At 45.7% G+C, this 20,637-nt stretch overlaps 1 protein-coding gene across 1 annotated transcript in view; it reads left to right on the top strand.

Moving 5' to 3' along the window:
• Positions 1–1,042: 1,042 nt before the first annotated feature.
• LRCH3 (leucine rich repeats and calponin homology domain containing 3) overlaps positions 1,043–20,637 on the top strand; it is a 115,798-nt gene continuing 96,203 nt past the window's right edge. The window contains exon 1 of the mRNA XM_048506984.1: positions 1,043–1,259. Coding sequence (XP_048362941.1) covers positions 1,043–1,259 — 217 coding nt within the window. The remainder of the gene's footprint in view (positions 1,260–20,637) is intronic.

The raw sequence follows: 20,637 nt of genomic DNA, 5'->3' as shown, positions 1-20,637 counted from the left end.
AGGGGATGTTTTAGTGCTGTAGCTGCCTAGAGATCCTGCATGTATAGGTGGAGTATAAATGTAAATAAAAGTAATAACCTACACCTGGCAACCCTATTTAGTAGATGGCAACTCAGGGAGGGCAAGAATAGCAGAGCTAAGTGGCTGTGAGACATGGGAAGTAGGGGGTGCCATGCGACTAATAAAGCTGAACTAGCCTAGCATAAGACAGACAGGTCATCACTTAGCATCGGTTTTCCTGAGCGAATTATCTACACTACAGGGGAAAGGATACTTTACGTATGTGTGTGTGTGTATTTATATATTCACACACGCACAAAAAGACAGACAATTGGAGATAGAGCTGATACTGAGATGGTTGGATGTAGAGATAGGTATATAGATATAGAGAGATAGATGTATAGATAGATATGGATATAGAGAGAGGTCTATAGTTGGAAAGATATGGTTGGATATAGAGACTGGTAGATATATACAGCAATAGATGCAGTGGTGGGATTCAAACATTTTAACAACAGGTTCCAATGGTGGTGGGATTCAAATAATAACTGTTAAAAAGTATTAAAATATATGTTTTAATATCACTTTTTTATTTTAAGTATTAAAAATATTAAAATACTTAATTAAAAATATTTTAAGTATTAAAAAAGTGATATTTTAAATTTTAACAACAGGTTCTACAGAGCCTTTGGAACCCCCTGAATCCCACCTCTGGCAGATGTACAAATAGAAATAGATATATGGAGAGATATAGATATTTACATCTACAGCTGGAAAGGTACCGCTCCAGAAATCTTGTGTCCCGTTCGGCCTCTGCGCATGCGCCCTCGCCTCCCGACGCCACCCCGCCAGCCGCGTTCCGCCCGTCCTCCGCACGCAGGCGCCCTCCCGCGCCCCGTCCGAGCGTCCGGAGCATGCGCGCTGGGCCGGAGCGGCTGAGGGAGGCGAGGGGGGTGGGGAAATGGCGGCCGCGGTGTTGGCGGCGGCGGCGGCGGCTGAGGGCGGCGGCGTCGTCGTCGTCGTCGGCGGTCCCGGGGCGCTCATGGCCGGCGGCGGCGGCGGCGGCAACGGCGGGGGCCTGGCGTCGGGGCCGTGCGCGGGCGGGGCCGCGGCGGGGCCGTCGTCGTGGACGCGGTCGCTGGAGCGCGCGCTGGAGGAGGCGGCGGCCAGCGGCGCCCTCAGCCTCAGCGGCAGGAAGCTGCGGGACTACCCGCGGGGCAGCGCCGCCGGACACGACCTCAGCGACACCACGCAGGCCGGTGAGGAGGGGGAGACCCCGGCCCTGGCGGGGGGGGGGGAGGGAGGGAGGGAGGGGGGCGCCCAACGGTCTCCAGCGGGCTCAAGGGCGGACCTTGGCGGCGCCCCCGTTTCCTCAGCCCCCCCCCCCCCTTCAACGGTGCAAGTTTGGCAAGCGGCGCACCTGCTTCTTCAGGGGCCGGGAGGAGGGGGCCTCGGGGGGAGCGGCAGGTGGGGGTGGGGGTGTCGGTGGCGCCCCTCTGCTCAATGAGGAGGAGGAGGATGAAGAAGAAGAGTTTGGATTTATTTCTTGGTATTTATGTTTGCATAAGTGGGGTATAAATCCAAACTCTTCCTCTTCCTCCTCTTATTTGTGTTTGCATAAGTGGGGTATAAATCCAAACATCCTCCTTCTCCTCTTCTTATTTATGTTTGCATAAGTGGGGTATAAATCCAAACTCTTCCTCTTCCTCCTCTTATTTGTGTTTGCATAAGTGGGGTATAAATCCAAACATCCTCCTTCTCCTCTTCTTATTTACGTTTGCATAAGTGGGGTATAAATCCAAACTCTTCCTCTTCCTCCTCTTATTTGTGTTTGCATAAGTGGGGTATAAATCCAAACATCCTCCTTCTCCTCTTCTTATTTACGTTTGCATAAGTGGGGTATAAATCCAAACTCTTCCTCCTCCCTCCTCTTATTTGTGTTTGCATAAGCAGGGTATAAATCCAAATTCATCCTCCTCCTCTTATTTGTGTTTGCATAAGTGGGATATAAATCCAAACATCCTCCTTCTCTTTTTATTTATGTTTGCATAAGCGGGATATAAATCCAAACTCTTCCTCCTCCCTCGTCTTATTTAGTTGGCAGCCTCGTGGGGAGCAGCAGGTGGGGTGTCAGTGGCACCCCTCTGCACAGTGAGGAGGGTGAGGATGAAGAAGAGTTTGGATTTATACCCCACAATTCCCTCCTGTGAGGAGTCTCTAGACGGCTCACCGTCTGTTCTTGTGCACCGCCTTACAAGAGAGAAAAGTGGAATATAAATCCAAACTCCTCCTCCTCTTATTTATGTTTACATAAGGAGAGTATAAATCCAAACTCATCCTTCTCCTCTTCTTATTTATATTTGCATAAGCAGGGTATAAATCCAAACTCCTCCTCCTCCTCTATTTATGTTTGCATAAGTGGGGTATAAATCCAAACTCTTCCCCCCCTCCTCCTCCTCCCCCTTCTCTTATTTATGTTTGCATAAGGGGAGTATAAATCCAAACTCATCCTCCTTCTCTTCTTATTTATGTTTGCATAAGTTGGGTATAAATCCAAACTCTTCCTCCCCCTCCTCCTTTTCTCATTGATGTTTGCATCCTGCCCTTTCCTAACCGAGGTCAGCCTTCAATTCCTCTCCCCACAATAGACACCTTGTGAGGCAGGTAGGGGCTAAGGGAGTTTGGAGAGAACGGTGACTTGACCAAGGTCACCCAGCAGGCTTCATGTGGAGGAGCAGGGAGTCAAACCCAGTTCTCCAGTTCCATTGCTCTTAATCACTACTCCACTCTGACGCTCTAGATCACAGGTGTCAAACTTGCGGACCTCCAGATGTTACGGACTACAGTTCCCATCATCCCCTGCCAGCATGATGCTTGCAGGGGATGATGGGAAATGTAGTCTGTAACATCAGGAGGGCCACGAGTTTGACACCTGTGCCTAGATAGGTAGATAGATAGAAAAAGTTGGGTTTTTTATAGTCCACTTTTCTCTTCCTATAAGGAATCTTAGAGCAGCTTACAAACTCCTTTTCCTTCCTCTCCCCAGAATACACACCTTGTGAGGTTGGTGGGGCTGAGAGAGTTTGGAGAAAACTGGTACTGGCCCAAGGTCTCCCAGCTGGCTCCATTGTGGAGGAGCAGGGAAACAAGCTCTGTTCTCTAGCGCCTGCCTCTGTTAACCACTCATCACACTATTTTCCAGAGTAACTAAGGAGAGAAACTTTGGCCGCACAAAAGCAGAACAGCTCCCTGCAGATTGGGGCGCGGTTGTTATTAATGAAATGTTTGAGAGGTGCTATAAAATTGCGTCATCAAAAGATCTAAGAGGCTACTACTAAGTTTATTATCTCTGCATCTGTCTTATATTTTGTATTTTAAATATCCTGTTTTCTTTTAATTTGCTTGTGTTAAACTCATGATATGATGTGCGTATCTTCTGTATTGTTGAAATCTTCCAGGGCCAGAATCAACTGGCTGTTGTGGGGTTTCCAGGCTGCGTGGTTGTGGTCTAGTAGTTTTAGCTGCTAACATTCCGCCTGCATCTATGGCTGGCATCTTCAGAGGAATGTCGTGGTAAGATGTGTTTCTCTCAATGGCAATGTGTGAACGTGCCCCTGAAGGCGCCAGCCATAGATGCAGACGAAACATCAGGAGCAACATCTACCAGACCATGGCCATACAGCCCAGAAACCCCGCAGCAGCCAGTATATATCTTATGTATTTACTTTAAGTCAGTAAAAGAGGATAGGGATGAGTTATTAATATAATATTAATATTGATGTTATGCAGATATTATGCAGATTGACATAAGTGAAGTAAGTTTGGTTCCAGGAAGGGAAAATGGCTCACTATGCATTTGGGCCTGGTTGCAGTAATACTGTCATTTTGTTGTTGTACTTGTGGTTTAGTGCCACTTGCTTACTGGAACATAAGAGAAGAAAGTTTGGCCGTGTGCAACCAGCATTGTCAGCTTCAGATTTCTGATGGACTGGTGGTAACTTTATATAGCACTGTTGGTATGCTTGACTACATTCACAGAGTCACACAAACATTAAGCAGGCCCCTTCCTCAAGCAGCATGAGGTCGACATTTTGGACAAAAGGAAAGGCTGAAAAGAAGGGGAAGCAAAGGTAACGGGAGAAAGAAAACGATGCTGTTATGCTTGACATTGGCTTGGCTTTAGGAAGCTGCCGAACCAGCCCTTTCCATTCGGAGGCTGTCCGAGATGATGCAAAAAAAAATGCTGTATGAGTGGGTTGATGATACGTCAGTGACACTGTTCTAGAAGAGTTCCAGAGGTTCAGAATAAAATGTAGTGGAAGGTTGGTGTATCTAAGCACACAGGAAGTTGCGTCATATGGAATGAGTCCATTGAGGTCAGTATTGCATCATCATACTGGTAGCAGCTCTCCCGGGTTGCTTGCAGAGAGGTCTTTCCCACCTCATACTACTTGGCCCTTTCAGCTGGAGATGCCCGGGATCAAACCAGAGATCTTCTGCTGGCAAAGCTGTTCCACTGAGCTACAACCTCTCCAAATATGTGTGAGCTGTGATGGCTCATGGAAGAGTAAAAGGACATGTGTGAAGCAGGCTGGTAGACCAGGGTGTGCAAATGAGGTTCTGGACCCAGAAACATTTGTGGAATGGCAAAAGATGGATCCCTGGATCATGCAGCCAGAAGGACTGGCACCTTTGAGGCTCAGTGAAGACTACTTTCACCCCTCAGATAACTGCTATGAGCTGATAGTGTGTCAGGTGTTTGCTGCCTTGTGCAGCTGAATCTTCCACTCTAAATATGGGATTGAGAAACTTGGATTTTTTAAAAGAGTGTAGTAACTGCCAATTTCATGGTATGCTTATTCAAGCAAATGAACAGAGCCTGTATATGGAAGCCAATATTTAAATGGGTGAGACGTTGCAAACTGCATCAAGTATTTACAGTCCTTTCTACGAGAGTCTGTGTAGGATGCATGGAATGTAGATGAACAGTCCATATGTACAGTCAAATAGCAGAGGAGGAGGGAATATGAGCCAATGGCCAAAAAGACAGTGCTTACGTTGTATTATTTGGAAGGACAGTGTTTACTGTGCATTATTAGATACATGGTTATGACCAACCAGGGGTAATGGTTAAGAATAGGTGGACTCTAATCTGGAGAACTGGGTTTATTTCCCCACTCCTTCACATGAACTCTGCTAGGTGACCTTGGGCCAGTCACCGTTCTCTCCGAACTCTGTAAGCCCCACCTACTTTACAAGGTGTCTGATATGGTGAGGGGAAGGGAAAGGAGTTAGTAAGCTGCTTTGAGACACCTTGAAAAAAAATAGAGAAAGGCCAACTCAAACTTGAAGGAATACTGAATAATACCTGTTGATAAAGAGGAGAGATTAAACTCCACTGTGGTGGAGAAAGGAAGCCACGGAATTTGTAAGTTACCGTGAGACTCCTTACAAGAGAGAAAGGCGAAGTATAAATCTAAGGAGCAGCAGTGGCGTAGGAGCAGCAGTGGCGTAGGAGGTTAAGAGCTCGTGTACTCTAATCTGGAGGAACCGGGTTTGATTCCCCGCTCTGCCGCCTGAGCTGTGGAGGCTTATCTGGGGAATTCAGATTAGCCTGTACACTCCCACGCATGCCAGCTGGGTGACCTTGGGCTAGTCACAGCTTCTCGGAGCTCTCTCAGCCCCACCCACCTCACAGGGTGTTTGTTGTGAGGGGGAAAGGGCAAGGAGATTGTCAGCCCCTTTGAGTCTCCTTACAGGAGAGAAAGAGGGGATATAAATCCAAACTCTTCTCTTCTCTAAACTCTTCTATTTCTGTTTGTTACACACTTAAAAGTTGTAAGAGCTTTGTGAGTCTTTTTATACTTCATTTCCCAGTAGATTTGATTATCTGTGGCTGCATTCTATGAATGCATCATTGAAAAACGGTATTTTTTTAAAAAAAATACTCACGTAACTGAGGGGGACTTGAACCTGAGTGTCCTCGCTTCAAATCCCGGTGGTGTCAGCCATGAATTTGCTGGGTGACCTTCAGACAGTTTTATTGGTATTAAGCTATGAATAATGCTGAGTCTATCACAGAGTTGTTTTTGAAAGTTGTTAACATGCTTTTCCCCATTAAATGTGTTTTCAAATCGTTTATCAGGCTACCACATGTCCCTTGTGGCATAGTGGCGGTTCTTAAAATTTGTGATGCATAGTGGTTGAAAAAATCTATGCTCTTGATTTTTCAGGAGATTTCAGAAACCTAAGATAGAACTTTGAGAAATCTCATCCTTGTAGTTTTGAAGAAAAACATGAGCGCCCATCCTCGAGGTTTCAAATTGTTTTGCTAACTTCCTCAAATTCAAGTGCTGCAGCTATGTTAGCCTTTTGCACCAAAAAAAGAGAGAGTCTTGTTGCATCTTGAAGAAGAACAGATTTGTTGGAGCATAACATTTTGTGGCTTCCAGCGCTCACACACCCTTGCTCAGAAATCGTGACAGTTTCGTTAAGAAAGGCCTTAGGTCAGAGGTGTCCAACTCCGGCGCTTCAGATGTTCATAGACTACAATTCCCATCAGCCCCTGCTGATGGGCCATGCCAATTGGCCTTGCCAGCAGGGGCTGATGGGAATTGTAGTCCATGAACATCTGAAGTGCCAGAGTTGGACACCTCTGACTTAGGTATTATCCACCTATTGCAGACAGGGGTTAGAGAGAGAGGATTACCTTAGGCCACCTCAGAAGTTGAACTGGCTGAGCTGAGGTTTGATCTGAGAACTTTCCGGTTCAGAGCTCATGTGCTTAATAACTGTGGCAGCGTCCAAATGCGGCTGCGGTATGCAGCTAGAGCGTAGAATGTGAATAGAATCGCACTGTAGCTCCAGTCTTATGCTTGTGCTCCTGAAAATTAATTTCATTGAAATCAGTGGTATTTAGGGTCCCAATTAAATGCATTCAGGGCGGAGTCCCATATCATCTGGCTTCAATTACCGTGGCCTCCTCGAGCCCAGCACATAATTTGGAACCCTCGAGGTTGGCAGGACCGTACAGCGTAGTAAAGTTTTAAAACCCATTCTCGTCTGCTCTGATTCCCTCAGAATCGATATTGGCTTCTGTTCTCTCATTTGCTGCTCTGCTCAGGAGAAAGTGCAGTGACCATGCCCGCCCCCCCCCCCCGGCCCACCCTTTGCCCCTTCTCCCCTTCTCCATTTTGTAAAATGTCAGCTATCATTAGTGCTGCTCATGTGACTTGGGGGAGGGGGCCGGCATTGCCTCTTGGCTGAAGTGAAGGCCCTTTTTATTAAGTATGTTTGTGTGGAGACTTTGTGCCAAGTCCTTTCACCAACTTCCTCCCCTCTCCGGCTAAAAGGCCGAAGCAGCGCAACTGCAGGCCAAGTGGGCCTTCTCTGAAAATAGAATATATTGTGTTTCCATGGAATTGAGGCATGAAATAGGAAGTGTTTATCTTCTGTCCATCCTGCTATAACGGTTGGAGCGTTTGGCTAGAATTTGGGAGATCCGGATTTGGATCGCCCCTCTGGCAGACTGCATGCCAACGAGCCAGTCACGTCCTCGTAGCCTCCTCTCCCTCATCACGTGCTTGCTACGAGATGACGCTGGAGGAAGCGAGAAGATTTGTTGTAAACTGCGTTTGTCCCCATTGGGAAGAGAAAGATTGTATAAATGTCTAACTCGGGGGTGTCCAGTCTTGTTGAACCTGTGGGCACATTCAGAATTCTGACATGGTGTGGTGCAGCAACAGAATGACTGCCAAAAAATGGCTGCTCCAGGAGCGGGGTGGAGCGCTCACGGGGACATGGGTCATATGACCCCGGGCGCACACCAGCTGGTCATGTGGGGGGTGGGTGGATAATTGCCCCCCCTGCCCTCGGCCCAGTCCCGCCAGGCTGCTCCTTCAATTGGCGGAGCCTCCACCGGCTGAAGGAGCAGCCTGGCAGGGCCAGGCCGGGGGGCAGCCTGCAGCAGGCTCCCACTCAGTGAGGCACGGGGGTGGGGTGGGGGGCAGGTGTTGTCCCAGACGCCATTCCCCCCCCCATGCCTCTGCCCAGGAGGCAGAGCTAGCCACCAAATGAGTGCCACAGATTAACTTAAGTAACTCAGTGCAGATCTTTATGCTGTGGTGGCAGCTACTGGCAAAGCCCCATTAAAACAGAATCTGCCCAGCCAATCAAATCTGCAGTAGTAAATCGGAATCCTTGGTGGACAAAACCCCTACGTGGCCCTGAAAGCTTCCCAAAAATACTTGGTGGACTCCTAGCCTAAATAAATGAATATTGGCATTTCAGGTGGCAGTGACATATCGTCCCGTCCTTTTTTGTCCTGAAGAGTTTTGTAATAATGAGGTGTTAAACATTGGAAAAAAGATCAGTCAGTAGAGGCAGTGAGAGGAAATGTCTAGGGGACACCTTTAATAAAGTGATAAAAAGACTGTATTTTGAATAAAGTGATTTAAAAGACAGTATTTTTCTGTGATTCCCTATACCGCTATTTTAATAAAAGTGTAACGGTTATGAGAACTTTGTTCACTTCCAGTAGTGTGTTGGAGACCAACAAGATTTTTTGAATATAAGCGTTTGAGAGTCAAAAGGTGATACTCTGAAAATCTTGCTGGTCTCTATAAGGTTCTACTGGACTCAAATTCGGCTATTTACTGCAGACCAATATGACTACCCTCTGAAACGGTGATTGTGAGAGAAATTGAACTGGGTGAATATTAACCCAGCCAATGCCTTCTCTTGCATTGTATGCCTGACAGCTGTCAACTGTTGGTTGCTTGCAATGGATGGCCCCTTCCGCACATGCAAAATAATGCGTTTTCAAACCACTTTCACAACTGTTTGCAAGTGGATTTTGCCATTCCGCACAGCTTCAAAGAGCACTGAAAGCAGTTTGAAAGTGCATTATTCTGCATGTGCGGAATGAGCCGATGACAGGGAATGAATTTTTAATTTCTTCCTTATAAAACGCCATCCCATCTCTCTTAAATTTTAGTGTCCTGTTTGGGTAGAATTCACATTGGGTCATTGCAGCACCAAACACAGTAATGCTAAGGAAATATGGTATAGTGATAGTATAGCATTTCAGTATGCATTGTAGTGAATACAAGGCGGGGCACCTGTCTCTGCTTTGTAATCTTTGAAACAATTGCACACCGTTGATCAAACTTGTCAGTTGTTAATCATCTGTGGTGAGAAAAATTGCCTCCCCGTACCTAAGTCGAAATACTTTACAAAAGATGGTTTTGTGTCCACCTTACAAAGTTGATCACAAATTATGAATGCACAAGCATGTTTGGGTGCATCAGCTAACTTGATTCCAAGACTCTGTCTTGCATCCCCAGAGCTAGTATCTGGACCTTCTTCATACAGGGACCAAGAAGTTCAAAATTTTAGTGACCCAAAAGCAGGAGCAGTGGATGGTCTCTGCTATATGTCGTCCCCTTTCCTTCTTTCAGATAATGCCGAGGACCCGATCTGTTGCTTTCTGGCCACGCACAAGTGGCTGTGCACAGGGTTTTCAAAAAATGTTGACATTCAGCTGGTGGTGATTCATTGGTAATTGTTGCACGGAGTTGGGTTGCTTTCTTATGTAAAAAGCATTTCCTTTCATGTTAGTTCTTTCTTCCTCCACCCATGCCCCATCGTCATTTCCTGTTCAGAGGCAGGAAAAACGGGAGGGTGAAAAGGCGTCTTTTTAGAAGTGTGTTTCTTTTCACAAGAAACATTTCCCTCAACAGCAATGAGCAGCGAGTGTTCGTTTTGTCCCTCCGTTCTCCCAAAACTTGCAAAGCTATGCGTGGGCATAAATTGCTGTAAACTTGGGTACGTTGCAAGTTCAGGGATTCTGTGCTGTGGAGCATTGCCGCAGAGTAAACTGTGGTTACTTTCCTTTTACTGCATGGTTTTTAATAGTAGCTGTGAATGTTTGGATAGTCTGGAGTGCCTGTTGAGTTTTTTTAGAGTAAGCAATCACAAAGTCCTATCTCCGTGGTGGCGAACCTTTGGCACTCCAGATGTTATGGACTACAATTCCCATCAGCCCCTGCCAGCATGGCCAATTGGCCATGCTGGCAGGGACTGATGGGAATTGTAGTCCATAATATCTGGAGTGCCAAAGGTTCACCACCACTGTCCTATCTGATTATCTTAAAATTTGTGTTTAAATAGTTTGAGTCCAGTGGCTCCTTTAAGGCCAATGAAGTTTTATTCTTGGTATGTTCATACAAACGCTTTTACCAAGAGTGAAACCATGTTGGTCTTAACGGTACAACTGGACCGAAATCTTTTGTCAGCTGCTTCAGGCCAAACTGCTACCTGCCTGACTCTCGTTAAATGGTGTGTGTGTGTGTGTGTCTTTGCTGTTGTCTCACAGACCTGACTCTAGCCTCGGTTGATTTGAATTGAAAATGAGGGGGTTTCCATGGAGGGGTTAGGTTTTGCAGAATCAGTCACTTTCATTGCTATCTACTGCTTTTTGCCATATTTATTGGAGAATTTATATTCTGCTTTTTCCCACAAGGACCCAAAGCAGGTTGTGAGAAAACAGTTCATAAATAAACCAGAGCGCAGCAGCAAACAAACCAAACAGGAAAACAGTCTCCAGTGACTCTAGTCTGCCTGGCTTGATGGAAGACGCCAGCTTCAAACCGCAGCCCAGGGGCCCTTTGGATGCAGCCAGGGCTTTATAGGGTACTGGAGACTGGAAGCGGTATCTTTAGGAAAGATCTTCCTCTTCCTTCTCTTTCCCTTCCTGCTAAAGAGCCTTAGGCCACGCCCAGGCTTTAGAAAGTACCTGAGACAGGAAGGGGAAGATAAATCCTCTGGGAAGATGTTAAACAACCGGCAAAGATCCTCTGCCTGTTACACCTTGTCCCATTTCACAGATGTTCTCACTGTCCATCCATCCAGCTCTATTCCAAAATGATTTTCAAAGTTGAAAATGTAAGCCAAAACCCAAAAAACAACCCTTTGGTGTGGAGTTTCAGAATCCGTGTCAATACAGGCAATGTAATTTTGTAGATATTTGTACCCCCTTTGCATTGTGCTTTTCTTCAAAGAGCTCCGGATGACATGGATGGGATTATTTAATCTTCAGAAGGGCCCCACGAGATGGACAAGACTGAGCAGGCTCGGAAGCCATCTTGCCTGAGCAAGGAGTTGAACCACAGTCTCTCTGATTCAAGTCAAATGCTCTGTTTGCCGTTCCACACCAGTGTGTGTATAAAACCAAGGGATTAAAAAAAAACTTTTAAAAAGGTTTACAGTGGCCTTTTTCTTTGAGAAATGGTTCATATTTTTAAATAAACTGGAACTATAAATAGCCATCCCTATTGGCTTCTGGTAGAAAGTTTCCATTGGGGTCAGCTCCGAGGTAGCTGCCTTGAGAGAGCGTATGAGGCCCGCGAGCCAGCTGAGGCAACCCTCCTCCACGAGATGTGGGGGTGCTGTCTCAGCTGGCTTGCAGGACAAAAGTCCCAAGAGAAAAAAGGTGAGAACTAGCCTGTTCCTTTGCTTCATCCAAGACTACAATGGAAGAGAAAGGTGACTTTGGAACAGTGACAAGAGGCAAAACGACCTGACGCGGGAGTGCCCAGATGCCTTGAAGTTAAGAAGAGCCCTGCTGGATCAGCCCACTGAGGGCCCATCTAGTTCAGCTTCCTGCTTCACACAGGGGTCAACCAGTTCCTTTTGAGATCCAGTGACAGGGCATAGAGGCTGAGGCCTTCATGAGAACATCAGAAGAGCCTTGCTGGATCAGCCCACTGGTCCATCCGGTTCAGCATCCTGTCTCCCACAGGGGTCAACCAGTTCCTTTGGAGGCCCAGCAAGGGATGAGGTATGTGGTTCCACAACAGTTCTATGGCTGCTGCATCAGTCAGTAACTAATAGTCAACAAACCTGGTAAAGGTGTGTGTATAAAGTGTCATGAAGTTGCAGCTGATCTGTGAAGATCCCATAGGGCAAGAGATGTTCAGAGGTGGTTTGTCACTGCCTGCCACTGTGTAGTAACCCTGGACTTCCTTGGTGGTCTCCCATCCATCTATTAACCAGGGCCAACCCTGCTTAGCTTCTGAGATCTGATGAGAGATTGGGCTAGTCTGGGCTATCCAGGTCATGGCCTGATCATTGGTGTCATTAAGTTGCAGTTAATTTATAGTGGCCCTGTAGGGTTTTCAAGGCAAGGGATGTTCAGAGGTGGTTTGTCATTGCCTGCGTTTGCATAGCCACCCTGGACATCTGTGGTGTACTCCCATACAACTACTAACCAGGGCCAACCCTGTTTAGCTTCTGAGATCTGGCAAGATCGGGCTAGCCTGAGCCATGCAGGTCAGGGCCAGGTAAAGGCATTCCTATTTTACCGTGGAGAACTGAAGCCAAAAGACCAGTTTGTCCATGACCGAGCCTCAGTATGAAACAAACCTCAAAGCACAATTCTCGCTGCCAGTTTTTATTGGCTCTTCTGACAAGTCAGACTTCAAGTATTTGGCCCTTGGTGATAGAGGCAAACAGAAACAAACAGACAATAGAAGCAACGTCTTTAACATTTTAAATGGTCTCAAGTGTGTGCTTGGATATGCAGATTGTCTTTTGAAAGGGCTTGGCTTAATTAATCAAATCAAGGGGTAATCCACGATAAATCTTTGCATGCGTAGTTGATTGACCCCCCCCCCCCCCCGTACAAATCCGGCTTCATTAATGACCCTAGAATAAATAGCCAAGGACTGTAGTAAGAAATTACTGTGATTAGCTGTTTCCTAAGCTTTTGAGGCATTGGAACATTTAACTAATGTTTACAAGGTGCTTTTCAGAGCTTGTCATTATGTGCTAATTCTATGAAGTAAAACACCAAAAGCTAATTCTTGCATTTGATTGCGAACAAATACCTTTTTCGTTAATTGACGAGGTTTTAAACAGCAGCAGAGACATCATTGGTGTTTTCTTTTGTAGGGAAATCATGGCACGGTACGTGTAAAGGTTTATGATCTCCGCCTGCTGTTGAAGGCACTTGCAGTCTGTGGCCCCATTCTGTGCTTCTACAGATTTGAATCTTAAATTGGGCAGAATGTGCACAGATGGTTAAAAGCTGAAGAGGAATGGGAGTAATGGATAAAGCTGTAATCAATTTAGCCGAAGAATGTTGGACAAAATGGATTTTACCAAGAGATTTGGAGGAGCAGAGGTTTTGATGCATGGCTGGCCGTTCCATTTGTTCAGCGAGCATTATTTCACACCCAGGCGGAGGGCCCGGGTTCAGTGCTTTGCAAATGCCTTTGGGATGCTCTCTAAATGTCTGACAACCCACCCACCCCCACACGTGAGTTTCCATTTGGGCCTGTTGACATCCTAGCGGATCTGACCATTCAGAGTCAATTAAATTTTTTGTTTGAGGATTTATAAGCTACAAAGGTCCAAGGTGGTGTACAATAAAATCAAACCAAAAAGCAACTGGAGGAGGCTTTCATCATAAAAGCATCCAACGAAAGCACGGGCTTGTGAAGCTAGGATTTGACTTACGGGGGATCTTCAGTGGGTCAGAGCCCAGAGCTGGTGCATCCTCCAGCATCCTTTTTGGGCTGGCTGCAGGAAAGCCTCAGACTTGTTGCTTGAACACATCCCGGGCCTCCTCTCTGTTACCCCACTTCTCTCCGCCTGTGCCACAGAGGAACTCTGGTTCTTCCCTGGCTACCTTGCTTCCTGCCTTTTAGAGGATTTCCCGTGGACAGGGCAGCCCCCAGTCTCCTTTAAAGCCTTCTGAAAGGGGACATGGTCCTTTGGAGAGGGAGTAACAGAGGTGATTGAATGTCATGTGCAGACCTTACCTTCCTTACCTCTCTGTCTCCTTCTACCTTGGAGGGTTCCTCCTCTGGCCTGAGGGGCCCAGAGATGCTGGTGGGATGCCATTAGAACATAAGAACAAGCCAGCTGGATCAGACCAGAGTCCATCTAGTCCAGCTCTCTGCTACTCGCAGTGGCCCACCAGGTGCCTTTGGGAGCTCACATGCAGGATGTGAAAGCAATGGCCTTCTGCGGCTGTTGCTCCCGAGCACCTGGACTGTTAAGGCATTTGCAATCTCAGATCAAAGAGGATCAAGATTGGTAGCCATAAATCGACTTCTCCTCCATAAATCTGTCCAAGCCCCTTTTAAAGCCATCCAGGTTAGTGGCCATCACCACCTCCTGTGGCAGCATATTCCAAACACCAATCACACGTTGCGTGAAGAAGTGTTTCCTTTTATTAGTCCTAATTCTTCCCCCAGCATTTTCAATGGATGCCCCCTGGTTCTAGTATTGTGCCCCATGGGATGGCCCAGTGTCATACCCTCTCTTCCACTGGCTGCATGATGGGTGTCTTCTATCCATCCCTTCCTCGCCTGCTCTTGGGCAGGGTTTCCCCTGGGGGCTTGCCATACTTGCTCCATCCCATAGAAGCCCCTGCACCAGCTGCCTGAGAGCTTCCACAGGTCCAGAGCAGAGGTGGGGCTCCCACACCTGCGCCACCTTTCGTCTCTTTGCTCTTTTCCACCACAGAGGTTGACACATATCTCAACCTGCTCTGCAACGAGGGGGGTGCAGGAGAACAAACTGGGAGGTCAGCATTTCCACGCTGTGTGAAAATTGAGGCTGGCAGTGGCGTAGTGGCTGAGAGCAGGTGCACTCTGATCTGGAGGAACCGGGTTTGATTCCCCGCTCTGCTGCTTGAGTTGTGGAGGCTTATCTGGGGAATTCCGATTAGCCTATACACTCCCACACATGCCAGCTGGGTGACCTTGGGCTAGTCACAGCTTCTCGGAGCTCTCTCAGCCCCACCCACCTCACGGGGTGTTTGTTGTGGGGGGGGGGGAAGGGTAAGGAGATTGTCAGCCCCTTTGAGTCTCCTACAGGAGAGAAAGGGGGGATATAAATCCAAACTCCTCCTCCTCCTCCTCCTCCTCCTCCTCCTCCTCCTCCTTCTTCTTCTTCTTCTTCTTCTTCTTCTGTAAACCAACTTCAGCTCACCGTTTTAGAGCCTCATTTGGCATGGGTAGTTATCAATTATTAGTGGAGTGGCTCTCACGGAAGTATGCTAGCCACTGTTTCATTTAGCCCATGGTTTTGTGTGCTTTCTGAACTAAGCCACAGAGTAGGATAAAATTGAGATTCAGTCCATTAAACTGCGGGAACTTCTGATAAAATTCAAAAGCCTTAAAAAGTTACAGCCCAAGTCTGGACTCTGCAACCGGTTATTCTCCCTGATCCTAGTAGTCAGGCAGTCTGGGAGAACCAGTCCTGAGCCACTGCATAGTATTTTGCTCCAGGGCCTGTGTGCTGTCTTGCCGCTACACTCGTGCCATCTGAACCACGTGTCGCTGAGGGACTGCCCTTCTGGTGGGCAGGTTCTGCTTTCCCTGCCAGATGAAGGGCATCTGCCACCTGACCAGCTCCCTGACTTCTTGAGTCCTGTGATATTCATGCAGGTCCTTCCACTGGAACAGGGGTCTGCAACCTGCGGCTCTCCAGATGTTCATGGACTACAAATCCCACCAGTATCTTCAGAAAGAGAGAGAGAAACCTGTCTGTTTTTTTCTGCCCCGTGCATAATTTTATAACCCTCTTTTGTGTCTCTCCATATTTGTTTGTTTGGTTGTGTGTTTTTTTTTGGTAAACTGAACAATCCCAGTAAGTGTGGTCTTAACTCAGAGATGTAAGAGGCTTCATCTGTTTTACAGCTGGCCTTGTGATATACTTGCAATTGTTTTGAAGCATTTTTGGAAGCCTTTATTTTAATATGCTGTCAATTTTTAAGCCCCGTTCTCTCCTTGCTACAGTTTTACAGGTTTGGGATTGCTAATTCACATGAATGTTTTCATTTGGAAGAGGGGATATCTCTCTCAGGAGTGTGTCTAGTCGTGCATGCTCCGAATGTGTGGCCGTTTTTTCCCCCGTATCCATATGTAAAGAATTTTAATAGAAAGATTCGAGTCTGATACCAGAGACTTGGGACCAGTTCTCAAACCTGTCTCTTGGCTGTACATTTCAGAGCGCAGGGGCTGACTCACATGGCGAAGTGCTCCTCTATCAACAAAAATAACTTAGAAATGTGTATGAGGGTTTTCTGTTAGGTGTTTTATTAACATTGAACTTAGAGATGTCTTCTGGCATATTTAGAATGAATGTAACACTGGCACACTTTTAATATTACAAGATGTTTTGTATTCATTATTGCTTGCTTCTATACCACATTTCTGTGCCAGTAGTTATAGTCTTTGCTGTGGTTTGCTTATGTGGGTGATTTTATAGTGGTTTAATTAGTGAATTTTATTCCCTGCAGTTTTTTATTGCATGTGTAAGCCACCTTGATCCTTAGGGAAAGGCGGGGTACAGATGCTTTAAACAAATAAAACCTCTTAGCCGAAGAAGGCTGTTAAATCAAGGCTTATAACAAAATAGGATAAACATTCAGACATTTATTCAAAGCATAGTTACTTTACCCAGAGTATGTACGTATGGGAAGTTTTGAACATTTCCCATTTCTTGTTTAACTTGTTTAACATAAGAGCCGTATAGAATAAACTTCTGATGTTTGAGAGCCACAAGTCATGAACAGACGTCACACACACACTGTTATTGTTACATGGACGCTTTTTGTTACAAACCTTTTATTTAAATAGTAGGAAGTACACATACATAATAATTATTCATGTATGTAATTTTTACTAACATTAAATGAGACTGCCAGAAATTAAAAACAAAAGGGGTAAAAAACACATATTGCTAATGGTACTTCCTTGACTAAGTCTTTAAATATCTGATCAAACGTGGAGAAAAAAATATGTAAAATAGAGTTAATTATTGGCTATTACTGCTCCAAGAAAAATTGTGAGACTCCATCTTTGTTGTGAATCTCCACCTTTGCTGTGAGCTATTGGAGATTCAATTGTCTGTGCAGATTTTCAAAATGTCTCTTTGGCATCAGCTACCACTATGGGAAGCAACAGTACTACAAGGACCTGCATTGTTTTACTGAAGTTAAGCTATGGCAATCATTTTGTGGCTTGCTCTCCCTATTTGGCAGCCATTTTGTTGCAGTGCCCACCGTGCCGGGTCTGAACTCCAAATATGCCGACAGGCTCAAAGACGTTGGGAGTCCCGCTGTATGGTTTTTAAACACTGGGAAGGGGCTCTGCAAAGGCCGCCAGAGATTCCTCTTTCCAAGGAATACTTTTTCTGCCATGATATCCCACAGAAATTATGTTTCTAAAAAACCATTTCTATATGCATCTCCTGTTTCTGTACACAATGCCTACTGAATTGTTTTTAAAATATTAGAACTGAGCAGCAAAGATGGGGATAAACTTAATTTGAAGAAGAGTTGGTTTTTATACCTTCAGGAGACTCAAAGCAGCACGGCCAGGGGCAAGAACGTGAACAGAAGGAGACAAGCCAGGAAAGAGGGAGACCCACTCTACCAAACAGCCTCCCTGGCTGTGAGCTGCACATTATGAGGCAAAGAGCTGCACTTTGGCCACCCCTGGTTTAGTATTAAATGGGGAACATGAGAAAGGCTCATTCCGCACATGCAGAATAATGCACTTTCAAACTGCTTTCAGCTTTCTGAAGCTGTGCAGAATGGCAAAATCCACTTGCAAACAGTTGTGAAAGTGGTTTGAAAACACATTATTTTGCGTATGTGGAAGGGGCCAAAAAGAGTCAAAAGCATTGTGGTTCTGGAACATCCGGTGGGTATCATTCTAACTATCCCGTTAGAGAGAGGAATGGATGTCGAGGTGTAGTGGTTAAGAGCAGGTGCACTCTAATCTTGGGAACCGGGTTTGATTTCCTGCTCTGCCACTTGAGCTGTGGAGGCTTATCTGGGGAGTCCAGATTAGCCTGTGTCCTCCAGCACATGTCAGCTGGGTGACCTTGAGTTAGTCACAGTTCTTTGGAGCGCTTTCAGCCCCACCTACCTCACAGGGTGTTTGTTGTTGTGGGGGGAGGGAAGGGAGAGGAGTTTGTAAGCCCCTTTCAGTCTTCTTTCAGGAGAGGAAGGGGGGGGTGTTAAATCCAACTCTTCTTCACACTGATCTTTTATCATTTTAAACCTTGATTGTCCTTAAAATTTGACACGGATGTTCAGTTCAACAGAAGATCATGAATGTGATGAATCCCATGAAATAATTTCCCTTCCAAGCTGTTCTTGCCAATTGGAATGTCTGTAAGGCGTGAAGTCTTTGTAGGCAGAGGATGCCCAAGAGCTGCAGCCGGCGAGATGAGGCTGAGTTCTCTTGTTATCACTGCAGCGCTCTAGGAAGTCTAGTTTCTCCCATACTTGTAATTTTAACACAGGTATATGCAGTAATTTCTTAAGCAGCAGTCATAACGCTCAAATCAATGGCCCTCTCGACGGCATAATTATTCTACAAAGTGATATGTAATATAGATTAAAAAGTTAATTACACAGCATCTTGGATTGGCAAGCCTGCTTGCGGCATTATACATATACGCTATCAACAGGTTGAAAAACGCTATATATTTCTTGACTCGCAGCGTTGTCTTAGAATGTAACTGTAGGAACTCCAGGGATTAATGTTTGCCCCTTCTACTTTTCAAAGCGCAACACAATCCTGTCTCTTCTGGAGAAGCAAGTCCAGAAGAGTTGTAAAAAAATGCATTCTTTTGTCTCCATTTAGCCAGGAGTATGGCTCCCTATCATGGCACAACTGACCTGGCTGTGCGCATTCATACTTTTGGAAAATATGAGGCATGTATCCTTCTAGAGTCCCAATTTTCAGAAATGGAGTCTGAAGAGCTGAGTCCCATTGAGGTGATCAGAGATAATCTGTCAAATTTTAGGAAGCTTTCATAGCTTTGCTCGTTTTTTATATTATACTTTTCAACTGTTTCTGTAACTACCTTCTCCCCTATCTATCCTGGCTCTGTTCTTTTTACTGTTCTTCCTTCTCTTTTATTAAGATAAATTTAGATTGGGAAGGAGATATTAGGAATTGGGAAATCGCTTTATCTGTCTGAGGAGGGCCATCTTGGGGAGTTAGTTTTAATGGCTTTGGTGAACGTAATATTTGTTATTGTATGGAATGGTTTTATTGTTGCAAGATTTGTATTGAAATGATTTTATTGTTAGCCACCCTGAGCCGGGCCTTGTGTTAGAATAGGATGGGGCATCATATTCAATAAATAAAATAAATAATAATCCCTTTGTCATCCAGTTTTGTGGTGCTGTTGTGCGTACCTTTCTGTCTTATTGTATTATATTGCTTGTGATGTGCTGTTCTGTAGTTTTCTAATCCAGTTGTTAAAACTGTTGGGTTACGTTTATTATTACGCTTACTGTATTGTTTTTGACTTGTACGTTGAATCTCAGTGAGAAAGGTGGACTTGCTTTCTTACTTATTTTTCCACATTTTCAGTTATTATCACAGCAGTTTGATTTACTTCTCTGGCCTCCTGTCTTTTTAAGGGTGTGTGTGTGTGTGTGTGTGTCTACTTTTTTATTTTTTGAAACTTCCGTTCTAGTTCTGTTAGGTGCATCCTGCTTCCTGCCTGCTGAAGCTGTGACAATTGGCCGGCGTGTGAAATGTTCAAAGAGGAAAGTGCTCTCGAGTCATTGTTCGTGTGTTCCGATTGGCGCTTTTTAACTGCAGAGTAACTTCTGTTTTAGGAGCAAGGGAATGTGAGCTCTCAAGTCAAGACGCATAATCCCGGATATTGTCGTTGATTTTGTTGTGGAAAAGTTTCTACATTTTTTTGCTTTGTGGTTTTCACAGTAACCCATTCATGTCATCTTAATCTAAGGAGTCATGTTCAGAGGTATGTCATCGTGAGATGTGTTTTTCTCCGTGGCCGCAATGAGGGCGTACTTCTGAAGAAGCCAGCCATAGATGCAGGTGAAACGTTAGGAGCAAAAACTACCAGACCACGACCACACAGCCCAGAAAACCCACAACGGCTTGTTGATTGATTGTGAGAGCCTCCAACAGTTCATTGTCTGTTTTCATCTGTAGTTCAATTGCTGTACAAAGCAAATAGCCCCTCCCGCGCTCACCCCCCACGCCCTTCTCAGCCTGTTGTAGTTGAGGTGAATTCACGTAGTCAGCCATGCTGTTCCGCTCTTTCAAGTGAACATTTCTTCTGAATTGCACAGAGACATTAAAATCTGGTTCTGACTAAATTCCAGTTCCGATTATGACTTACTTCTCTGTCTGTTGGGTGCCACCAGCCTCCGAGTCAGCGGACGGCAGTGTTCCTCACTTCCTGTGTTGCACATGTTATATTAGTGCTTCTTGGCTTTTCAAAGGGAGCTGCTTCCATTCTTTATTTGATTGCGCTTCAGTACAGGCACTGGCGTAATGCCCATTGGGCAAGGTGGGCAGCTGCCTAGGGCATCACCTTGTGGGGGGGCATCAAAATGCTGGGTTCGTTTTGGGGTATTTTAGTGGTTTTCCATTTTTGACCTGCAGGGGGCGCAGAGTTTAGGCTAGTGGCACCAAAATTTCAGTGTATCATCAGGAGACTGTCCTTATGCTACCCCCCACATTTGGTGAGGTTTGGTTCAGGGAGTCCAAAGTTATGGACTCCCAAAGGGGGTGCCCCTATCCCCCATTGTTTCCAATGGGAGCTAATAGGAGATGGGGGCTA

Source organism: Sphaerodactylus townsendi, linkage group LG08 (assembly GCF_021028975.2).
Source record: "Sphaerodactylus townsendi isolate TG3544 linkage group LG08, MPM_Stown_v2.3, whole genome shotgun sequence".
NCBI lineage: Eukaryota > Metazoa > Chordata > Lepidosauria > Squamata > Sphaerodactylidae > Sphaerodactylus > Sphaerodactylus townsendi.
Note: the sequence above shows the minus strand (reverse complement) of the source record. Positions and strands in the feature narration are given on the sequence as shown.